This window comes from Ahaetulla prasina, chromosome 1, assembly GCF_028640845.1.
Source record: "Ahaetulla prasina isolate Xishuangbanna chromosome 1, ASM2864084v1, whole genome shotgun sequence".
Taxonomy (NCBI): domain Eukaryota; kingdom Metazoa; phylum Chordata; class Lepidosauria; order Squamata; family Colubridae; genus Ahaetulla; species Ahaetulla prasina.
The window spans coordinates 225,041,385-225,053,491 of NC_080539.1; the positions used below are offsets into that span (position 1 = coordinate 225,041,385).

General features: G+C 38.0%; 1 protein-coding gene across 12 annotated transcripts in view; it reads right to left on the minus strand.

Annotated features, from left to right (window-relative positions):
- The window catches only part of TANC1 (tetratricopeptide repeat, ankyrin repeat and coiled-coil containing 1), a 165,410-nt gene that overhangs the window by 31,592 nt on the left and 121,711 nt on the right, over positions 1-12,107 (minus strand). For all 12 annotated transcript variants that reach the window (XM_058192090.1, XM_058192029.1, XM_058192070.1 and 9 more), the window contains 4 exons: positions 11,003-11,154; positions 8,236-8,467; positions 5,572-5,738; positions 3,931-4,538 (listed from right to left, as the gene is read on the minus strand). In XM_058192090.1, coding sequence (XP_058048073.1) covers positions 3,931-4,538; positions 5,572-5,738; positions 8,236-8,467; positions 11,003-11,154 — 1,159 coding nt within the window. The remainder of the gene's footprint in view (positions 1-3,930; positions 4,539-5,571; positions 5,739-8,235; positions 8,468-11,002; positions 11,155-12,107) is intronic.

Genomic DNA, 12,107 nt, shown 5'->3' on the forward strand with positions numbered 1-12,107 from the left:
AGCACCTGAAAGCAGGACAAGAAACTAATAAAGGAGAGAAGCAACTTGAAACTAAGGAGAAATTTCCTGACAGTTAGAACAATTAATCAGTGGAACAACTTGCCTCCAGAAGTTGTAAATGCTCCAATACTGGAAGTTTTTAAGAAGAGATTGGGCAATCATTTGTCTGAAATGGTATAGGGTTTACTGCCTGGGCAGGTGGACCTCCAAAGGTCCCTTCCAACTCTGTTACTCTGATCTGTTATTTGTACATTATTCTGAAACTAAACTAGTTCTTTTTAGGAAGAAAACATATTGCATTTATAATTTATAAATATGCATGATTACAAAGTTGTGCAAACTCTGTGGGGCCTCTGTGGCTCAGACTGCTAATGCAGTCTGTTATTAACAGCAGCTGCCTGCAATTACTGCAGGTTCTAGTCCCACCAGGCCCAAGGTTGACTCAGCCTTCCATCCTTTATAAGGTAGGTAAAATGAGGACCCAGATTGTTGGGGGCAATAAGTTGACTTTGTATATAAATATACAAATAGAATGAAGACTATTGCTAACATAGTGTAAGCCGCCCTGAGTCTTCGGAGAAGGGCGGGATATAAATGCAAAAAAAACCAAACAAACTCCACAGTCAATTCCCTGTGCAATATTCAAACAGTAAGCATATATACTGTTGTGTCTTGCCCGCTCTCACCGCAGCCGGGGTCTTCTTATCTGCTTCCGAATGCTGAGGAATGTCCTAGTATGCCTCCCGGCCCCAGCCCTGGCTCCATGCCCAGACAGGCTGAGGAGGAGGGGGCACCTCCCGGCCCCAGCCCTGGCTCCATGCCCAGGCAAACGGAGCAACTAGACCCCTCCCTCTCCCCCACAGCATGTGAGCCTGAGGGAGGTCAATTACCAACAGCTGCCGACTGGAGTGACCCTCGCTTCAGAAGAATTGATAGGCGGCGGTGTCAGAAGGAAGGGAGGGGCAGGCCTGGATAAGTGCTGAGTCATGGAGCCACACCCCATGGCCTATATAAAGGATCTGCTTTCTGGCAGTCTCTGAGTCAGGCAAAGTCGAACATATCTTGCTGAAGTCACTTTCTGGTCTCCTGCCTGCCTTGAGGACTTTGCTAGGACTTTGGCAGAGCTGCAGAGGCACGCCTGATTTGGATTTCCCTGACCCGGCTGTCAGCGGAGGAGTGGGACACGACATATACAAATATTTTGAGTTTTTTTCCTGATCATAATAACTCTATGACAATGTAACTACTGTATGCTAATATAAATCAATATTAGATCTTCAAAAAGATGACTTCCAATGTATTTCAATGGGTTAGTATTTTATGCATGTTAAGAGATTAAAAGAAACAAAAAGGTAATCACTTATTTGAGCTAAACTCTTAGTGACCTCATGGGCTTATCCATATTATATTCTCCAAAAAATACAGAAAGCTTTTTTTTTGCTAACTTCTCAGTCAGGCCTCAGAATTTCCTCCCAATTATTATTATTTGAATTTATATCCCACCCTTCTCCAAAGACTCAGGGTGGCTTACACTGTGTTAAGCAATAGTCTTCATCCATTTGTATATTATATACAAAGTCAACTTTTATTGCCCCCAACAATCTGGGTCCTCATTTTACCTACCTTATAAAGGATGGAAGGCTGAGTCAACCTTGGGCCTGGTGGGACTTGAACTTGCAGTAATTGAAGAACTAAGGATTAGTTTTCAAGATCAATCAAAATTTATCTGCCTACATAAGAACAATACTTCATAATAAATAAAAATTATCAAATAATGCAGTATAATTTAATTTAATTGATTAAGTTTATATGCCACCCGTCTTGCAGTTTGGGGCAACTCTGAGTAATTATACTCATTACAATGATAAGGGAAAGCAAAGCTTCAATGGACACTCTTAGCATTTTATGAGATGGGTGAGGGCCACAAAATGGATGAGGCCACATCATATATTCAGGTAGTCCTCGACTTACAACAGTTCATTTACTGACCATTCAAAGTTACAACAAGCAGTGCAAGAAGTGACTTATGACCATTTTTCACACTTACGACCATTGCAGCATGGTCACGTGATAAAATTTCAGATGCTTAGTAACTGGTTCCTATTTATGACGGTTACAATGTCCCGAGGTCATATGAATAGCTTTTGTAACCTTCTGACAAGCAAATTCAATGGGGAAGCCAGGTTCACTCAATAGCCATGTTACTAACTTAATAACTGCCAATGATTCGCTTAACAATTGTGGCAAGAAAAGTCATAAAATGGGGCGAAATTCACTTAACAGATGTTTCACTTTAGCAACATAATTTTGGGCTTCAATTGTGGTCATAAATTGAGGATTACCTGAACAGCACAACTGGGGGGGGAAGGGCAGGGGAAGTGATTTTAGAAATCTTCCTGAGTCAACTGTGTCTATCTAGGATATTTTTGTGTGTGTGTGGTTACATATTTTCCTTTGTCCTTCAAAATAGGAGGAAACCATGTCTTCCATGTTTGGGGAATCATCAGACAGGCCTCCTGGGCCACAAGAAGGTAACTCTGGGTTTACTGCAGACTTGGGGCTGCAAGTTGCCCACCCTTGACTAGCACAACCTGCCTATCACAAGGTTATTGTGATAAATGCCTCTTTGTTCTGAACTGAAAGACACCTTAGAAAAAATTACTTTAGTGGTATTTAATGGTATTCACACATGTAACTGAACTTTCATTTTTTAAAATTTTGAACAATACTCTCCCTCAAAATCATATCACAGTGTTTTTAAAGTACTCCTGGGTTTCAGATGCACCTTATTGTAATTTTTGTGGAATGAAAAGCTCATCTGAAGACCTGTTAGAGCCTCAGTCAGTGTTACATTTGTGTAGTTAAGAAAGCTTCGAAGGATAGCTATGCCCAGCACTAAATCCCCAATTTTGCATACTGAAATGCTCGGAGCCAGGAAAGAGAATTGTTAGAGCTGCTGCAGTGCCGGGACTAGCATGCAAATGATACATCTGCTTAGCAAGAGACCTGATGAAGTACATTTCTCCAGGAGCCAACATGCTCATTCATTCACCTTCATTAATTTTTGAACTGCTTCTAAATTTAGAGCACCAAGCAACAGAGGTCCATAAATTTTAGATAGCTGAACATTTTTTTTCTCCAAATAATAAGAATGTCTCATAGACATCAATAATTTCATTACAGACTGTACCCAAATTTATTTATAGGATTCGCAAATGACAACTGGGGCAGAAAAATACTTATCAGTGCCCCAAATTCAAAAACTTAACGATTCCTCCAATCGGTTCCTGCCTACCAGGGATGAAATCCAGCAGTTCTGACAGGTTCTGGAGAACTGGTAGCGGAAATTTTGAGTAGTTCAGAGAACTGGCAAATACCACCTCTGACTGGCCCCAGAGTGGGGTGGGAATGGGGATTTTGCAATATCCTTCCCCCCAAGATTGGGGTGGGAATGGAGATTTTGCAGTAGCCTTCCTCTGTCACACCCACCAAGCCACACCCACAGAACTGGTAGTAAAAAAGTTTGGATTTCACCACTGCCTCCTACCATATTATTCTATATGATGAGCAGCTACAGTATATACAGTAAATGTTTGAAATAAATAAAACCAATATTCTGTCTGTTAAGTGCCTATAATCTCTGCAAATCTGAGAAAGTATACAAGAATAATTTGGTAAAGGATTTTCAATGCTGGACAGTCAGACTAACTAACATTACAGCAGATGAGAACCACCATACTTCCCATTTCTAAATTTTGAAAAGCAGAATCCAATAATTAATAATTCATTCCTTAACAATTGTAGGATCTCTACTTTTGGATAGGCACACATCTCCTTTTTATTTTACAACTCCACGCATCCTCCAACCAACTTAAATGTACAATATGATGGCTCTTAAAGCTTCTCCCTTTAGTATCTCCTATATTTTACCTTGGCTCACACAAAAAGTCAGTGCTTTCCCCATCTGCTCTCCAAACAAGCCACTCCCTGAAGGAAGGATGGCAGAACATCCGTGTTTTGTCACGTCTTTTTATCAGAAAGCCTGAAAGGGCCTCCATCCTCTGCGAGAACTCTTCCCAATCCTGTTCGCCGTGTATCTGGCCAGCATTAATTGCTTGGAAGATCTGGTCATCTGTCATTGGGTGAAGAGATGCTAGAGCCACATTCAGCACCGGGAGGGCTCTTTCAAAGGCTGAATTTGTCATGAATTTCATGTTGCACTGAAGCAAATAAAGCTCAGAAAGAGATACTGGAACTACTTTGTAACTTGCACTTTTAATCACCAGGTGACCCTTCTGGAAGAGATCTAGTGTCAACTTCAAATAGAGATAAGATCCCATGCTCCTCAAGATCAAGTGGTTGCTCACTTTCCCAATAGTCATGGCATCAACTTTTCCATTGAGGGAAATATTGTTTACTATATCCTGGCTGGCATTGATCCTGTACTGAATATATGCATTTAAATCAGACTGTATTTCTTTATTGTCTGAAAAATCATCCAGGGAGATTGTGAAGAAAGGATGTGAGCTGGTTATTTCCTGCATTAGAGAAGGAAGGAGAAAGAAATAAGTACTTTATAGCATTTGTCAAACTTCATTATTTTATCTGCTGATTTTAAAACCATGCTAAATTAAAGCTGGTGAAAGCTCTTTGAGTTAGAATCAGAAAGACACATTAGCACAAGTATGTATTAACAGTTAACTCTGTGGTCTAACAATACCTTTATTCATTTTCCATATTCATACAGACAATTAAATATTTGAACACTTATTATCATGGTCAGAAAAAACAATAACCCAGATTCCTTATATACACAAAACAAATCAAGGCATTTATTCTATCTGCCTGAATGGTGTTATACAAAAAAGCATTCAAAATATTTTATTTGAACTCTAAAATGGTAATCTTTGAACAGGTCAAGTTTAATAGCTTGACAGTGGTTGACCTTGTTCTTGTGACCAAGCAAGAGTTTTTTAAAAGCTAAAGGCCCAATTTACAGTAACAAGGGGATATGCAAAACAAGAAGATATTTTATACTCATGAAAAAGCTTCCCCCATATGCCTTATTAGGGAACAATCATATGACTTTCTGACATATTGCTCTGATAATCTTCCAGGTTAGCCTCCTGCCGTGGTCAAGATTAGGAAGTGAATCCTTCTTTATACTGATCCCTAGCATTTTTCAATTCAGAGATTTATGGTCTACATCTTGAAATCAGTTTGTATTGGAGAAAAGGAATTTAAAAATAAAACTTTGAAACCACAGATGTTTCATAACAAAAGAGAAAATGGGAAGAACAAAAGAAATTATAGCAAAAGGACCTGTATGATACATAACCAAAAGACTTACATCAGGTCACTGCAGCTGCTTCAGAATGCTACACAGCTCATAACTCCTACATTTTAGATTTTAGTAAGCATCAATGTGAGTCAAACTGACTCACAGTGGAATTGATGTGGAACAATGTTCCTATTACACAATGAAAACACTTGAATACAAATATTGCAGACACACAACAAATAAATTATGGCCTTTTGCAAAAATTATACCACCATTTGCTTAAATATTACCTGAAAGTTTGTTCTTACGGTCACGATCAGTTTTAGCCATGGTGGAAATTTAGAAATAATATTTGTGATGAATGAAGAAACTGTATCCCCATAATCAGGTTTATGAAATTCAGCTTCATTTAAGCCATCTATCAAAATGATGCATTCTTCTTCTGAAATTTTCTGTTCTGAAGGACACCATTGTGAAAAAGCAAAAGAGGTAAGAACATTTATTAATATATTGCAGCAAGGTGATTTCTGATTAGGAAAAAAAAGTATTAATGTCCTTTAATTTTTATATATGGAACACAGCATGAAGCAAATAATAAAAGGCTATTTCCTCTTGACACACATTGGCCAACTAATTTAAATATAAAAAATGTATTTTACCTATTTTCTAAGAAACCTACAGTGAAGATTACTTTACTAAAAAGTGGCATAACTAAATGTTATTTTACTGTCTGTAAAGGAGACTTTCTAGTAAATCAGGCAAATCTATTCAAATATTTGCCATGAATCTATTATTCTGGAGTTAAAAGAAGTACCCACAAACGTTATTCTATTTTAATAAGGTAGGCAGTTAAAAGTTAGATTTTTTTTAAAAAAAAAAAGTATTTTAATTTTAAAAGGAAAAACAAGTGTCCCATTCTAACCATTTTCCAGAAAGATGCTCATACTTTTAAATAGTTAAAATATTTTTTAAAAGAAATGATCCTTTGCATGTTAATAGAAATACTAAAATAGTTCACTCAAGCAAAATGTTATTTTTGGCAATAGTACTAATTTAAAAACTGACAACAGATCCAAGATATTTATTGATAAGAAGACAACATGCTTTAATGTGCTTTCATCCCCTGAAAAAGTAGCTCCTATGTGCCTAAATATTAATAGTGCATCTATTTTATACTATTTCTTGTGCTGCAATATAATCTATCAACGTATTCCCAAAATTCTTAAGGTGTGATTTCTTGTTATTGTTCTATCTGAAAACATTATTAAATACATATTTTATGCACACACTATCTAATTATAACCTACAACACTTATTAGTATAGAAGGATGTAACTAAAAAAGGTACAAATATTAACATAAAGCAATACTGACACAAATTCTGAAATTCATTTAAATGATCAATGAGAATAAAAAAGCAACACAGCACCGAGTAGCTTCACGCCTTCTTGAAGGAACCCAAATATCCCACTTTAATTTACATAATGGATTATAGACCAAAAAGATAAAACAAATATTGTATAATGTTGTCATTTTAGAACCTTAAGAATAGAGAAGATTATCAAGCATAATTAACAACCAAAAGAAAAAAAAGTGATCAATGTTTTATCCACTTAGATATTTCATCAAAAAGTGGCAATCCAGGCTGGTATTTGCTTCAACTTCTATCTAACAGATATACTTAAATGAACAGATAGCAACTGCATTTCATTTTATCTAGAGAGTGGCAACATTGCTAAAAGTAGAATGATTACAAAGCATTTCTAGATTGTGAAACAACCATCTGCATGGCACCCTGAGGTTCCATTTTGCAAATGGATGCACAGCGCCTCTCATGAATAATTCGTGTTTTCCATTATTGTATAGATCAGACAGTTTGGAAGCATATCAATGAATATATACAACTATAATCTAAAAAACTTTTGATGTTAATGTTCATTATTAATTTAAGACTAATATATCAACTCTTTCTTTCTCTGTCTCTCTATATAATAAATATATACATAATCTGGGGAGCTCCGTGCAGTTACAGCTCCTGCTTGACTAGAAGGTGTCATCTGTGGCAAGATGGCTTTTGCACAACACCATCTGGCAATACCAGTTGTGCTCTCTTTCCTAGATTGGGGGATGGCTTCAGATAGTCACTCATGCCTTAGACATTTTAGTTACTAAGCACCTTGCGATGGTATGCCGTAAGTGGTATGCCCTTACCAATTTATTTCCAGGTACAGGTCAAGATGCTGAATTTTATTTATAAAGCCCTATATGACACATACATAGTAACACCTTCTCTAGAATCCTCGATGTATGCCTTTTCTCTAAAAGCACCTGCTTTCTGGAATGGGGTTCCTCCTGAGATCCAGACGTCCCCCCCCCACACCTCTGCTGTTGTTTAGAAGAGCTGTGCAGCCCTGGGAAGGGAAGGAATGAGCAAGGAAGAGTGGAATCTTTCACTTCATCACGCTTGTTATCTTTTAACAATGTATCATTTATTGTAATTTCTTTGATTGTTGTGAGCTGCCCAGAGTCCAACAGCATACAAGTTTAATTAATAATAACAGTAGTTAAAGGTGCTGATTTGTCAGCTGGAAAGCTGAAAGCCTAGGTTTGAGACCTGAGTGCCACGCAATGGGGTGAGCTTCAGTTCCTGCTCACCAAGCAGCATGCAAATGCGAGTAGATAATGGTGGGAAAGTTGTGTGTGCTTTTCGCGTATAGCCATGCTGGTCACATGACCACTTGGCCAAGAAACAGAAATGAGCATCGCGCCCTAGAGTCAGGCACAACTAGACAGGAAACCTTTACCTTTTTTACATCACTTCCTCCCATTTCATTCTGTATGGTATTTGTTGTCCTTTTTCAAAGAAAGAAAACCTCTCCACTGTTCTCCAGTCCGCTGCTATAAAATACTCTACATACTTTTCCATATTGGCTATGTGTAAGTTTTCCTGCTTACCTCTCCTAAGATTCACCAGTGGTTCCAATACGCCTCTTCTGAATGCTGCCACGGGATCTTGAACACAGGACCTAAGGCTAAGCATACTTTGTAGGTGTGGTTCCTTTATCAAAAGTTCTCTGTATGCTGTTAACTGAGGTGACCGGCAAAGTAGAGCTGCAATACTATGCACAAATTCTGGGACAAGGCATGTGTAAGTGTTGTCAGCTTGGCAGTAATGATAGGCAACAACCTTTAAAAAAAAACACTGTTTAGAATTTCTGGCTGATAACTACACAAAATAATGAAAAAAGGAGTATCCCAGGCTGAAATGCACTCTAATTATTCCTTAAACCGTTTGAGACATAAACCTCAAAAGAATATTCAAACTGTATGTGCAGATCTCACTACTCTAGTTTAACATACAAACGTTAAAACTAGCAAATCTTTTTCTTCAGCGTGCATGTATATATTTTTACATCCATTAGCTAAACGTATCTGGCCTCCAGCATTGTACATCTAATGTAATTCTCTATGCAACAGCTGAATAATTTATTTTTATTTTTTGCAACAGCAGAATCACAGTATGGCACTTTTTCTTCACTGTGATAAATTCACTTATAAATATCTCTATAAAACATTATTTTTCTTTTCACCCCCCCAAAAAATCATCTGCATTACGTAATATAGCACATATTGATGTAAGAGTTTTAGAGAATATTCAAGAAACATTTAGGATGGAGTTCTTAATTTATGCTCGGTGTTTTACAGAAAGTCTTAAAAGGCCTTAGAAAGTCATCAGATATAATTCATTTGATGGCCAGTATGTGAGTTTTTAAGAGAAACTCATTATCAGTTTCATCCATTCCTGACTAGGTGGCTCAGTGGCAAAGACACTGAGCTTGTTGATCAGAAAGGTCAGCACTTCGGTGGTTCAAATCCCAAGTACAGGTCTCCTGCATGAGCAGGGAGTTGGACTAGATGACCTCAAAGGCACCTTCCACTCTGTTACTGTTACATTGTCTTATTCGAGAATACATACAAATTTTGTCCCCCATTACATCATCTAAACGGGACTGGGAAGAAGCAGCTAATTTCTCATCCTTTCACTTCATTTAAGGAAGCAAAAAAACATTTTTGGCAATGCAAATTGCAAACAAAAGCCCCCCTCCCCCCAAATTAGGATCAATTCTTCAGCAGGAGAAAATATTTAAAAGCTTCTACTTTCCATCCTATAATCTTGATCAGCATCAGAGATACTGTGCTGTGCACTGAAAGAATTTACTCTGTACCCAATGCCAGAATGAATAGTGAAAGCAATAGGAAATAAACATGGCACTTCATTAACTCCACGGGGGAGGTTCCTGCCAATACATAAATAAAACCAGAAAATTTTAGTCCACGTATTCAATAGAGCGGCAACCCAATCCAGTGTGTACAGTCTGTCTTTTTGTTCATGTGTTTGCTTTTTTGCAGAATGCTATTTGATTGCTGACAATCAACTCTACCTTTTTTTGAAAGTATGGTATCAAAGAATTAAATAATTGTCGTGAACCTCCTTTTGAAGTCTCCACAGTTTAGGTACCTTCCATTAGTGCACTCACAGTAGGGGCATTCCATTTAATTTCAGCAATTGTACTCCATTATTCAGAAATATAGCTGAATTACACAGAGTGCAAACCCAAGCAAGGGTGCATAAAACTACAGCTTTAATTAAATTAAATTACATTAACGTGTGGGCTTTCTATCAAATTCTAAACATAGCATGGCACTGAGGATGACAGCATTAGGATAATAGTTACATAATACTGCTTTAAGTAAATACTTCAACACCAAAGCAAATCCTCTTTTATTTTCAATCCTTTGCAAGACTTTCCTATTTTCACAATCTTTCCTACCAAAGTAAATGCATTAGAATTATCCCTGGTGCAATCTGCTAATTCCAGTTTACGTAACTGTTAGATACATCAGTGACGAACACACTGTAAGCTGCTAAATCCAATGTTTTATTTTCCCCCCTCCCTCTTCCCAACAGATGAGGAAATTATACTGAATAAACCAGGAAGAAGTGGGTGGGGAGTTGTTGCTTTTGGAATCACAGATTAACCCTCCAAAGTCAGATAGAAGCAGCAACATTAGGAAGGGAAAAATATTCCTAAAGAATGTGCACTGTCTCTTCTCTGTCTTCGTGCAGCAAATTGATCAGATTTTAAGGTAAATGTAAAAGTTCCCCTCGCACATATGTGCTAGTCGTTCCTGACTCTAGACGGTGGTGCTCATCTCCATTTCAAAGCCGAAGAGCCAGTGCTGTCCGAAGACACCTCCATGGTCATGTGGCCGGCATGACTAAATGCCAAAGACACACGGAATGCTGTTACTTTCCCATCAAAAGTGGTCCCTATTTTTCTACTTGTATTTTTTACGTGCTTTCGAACTGCTAGGTTGGCAGAAGCTGGGACATGTAACGGGAGCTCACCTGTTACACGGCACTAGGGATTCTAACCACTGAACGGCCAACAAATTTAATAAATAAATAAATAAATAAATAAATAAATAAATAAATAAATAAATAAATAAATAAATAAATAAATAAATAAATAAATAAATAAATCTTTTGATTGACAAGCTCAGCGTCTTAGCCACTGAGCCACCGCACAATAAAATAAACAATAAAATAAAATGGTGGGACACAAGCTTGTCTATCTGCACAGCATCCTGAATTGTTATAAACACACACACACACACACACACACACACACACACACACACACAGCTTTAAATGTGTTACCTTGGATGCAAGGTGTCTAACTGATTCATCCATTTGGTTCTGATGTTCCTGAGCAGGAGGACCGGCTGAGGCTTTGGCTGGACTGGTACCAACTGAAGGAACGAGAGACGGGGGGAGCTGGCTGAGTGGAATCTCCTGACTAGGATCACTGGCTGCAGGGGAAAAAGCAGAGACCAGAGTTATAACTGACGGCATCCATTTGTGGTGTAAATTATGTATCTGTAATGCTGGAGATGTTTAGTCTTCAAGAGAAACCTAAACACTGTTTGAATTTTGCGTTCTTTTCTCAGGTGTTACCAGTTATGACTCTAGCGTATAGCTTCTGGCTATGCTTCCCTTTGGAGTCTTCTAGTAACAAAATCTTGGCATGAGAAGTTAACTGAAACAAGCCAGCATCTCCAAAGAAGTGGATTACAGAAAGGGCATTGTATGTATGTGCGTGCATGCAAACACACACACTCCCCCCCGCCTCACAAAATTGTGTCATGCTACACTGATTTCTGTTTGTATCTTCAGGTCAGAATTTTAAAAACAATCATATTTTGTCGCAGTCTTACTTCCAAAAGGCTACAAGTCAGCAAATGGTATACATAGGTGTGTGGGGAGGGAGGAATGGGGGGGAGGAAGGGAGAGAAAGAGAGAGGGAGGGAGATGGAGAGAGAAAGAGAGGACACATAGACAGACATTAATTATGAGATATAATGGACTTCAAAAGTACTTAGAAACCAGCCAAGAGCTCAAGGCCAAAAGCACTCATGCTACTGTAGAGTACACAAGTACTGTGTGGAGATGGCATCTAATGAATACATGATGAAATAGGACCTTTCCTTCGCATCCATTCTACCCTTCCCTCAAGTCCATCCCAATTTCAGTGGCCCTGTTAAATGTGGTGATTAGCTATGCTGTGAACAGGAATGGGAGGGAAAAGAATGGTAAGTTAGAAGCAGAATTCGTGCCCAACTCTGAACATTGACATCAACTAAGTCAATTCAAATTTTGTGCAAATTCATCTTGTAAAACAAAACAAATAAGTTAAGTATTGAATCTGTGGATTTGCCAGGAATATACAGTTATTTCTTCTCTTCATTATATGATTCAGTATATG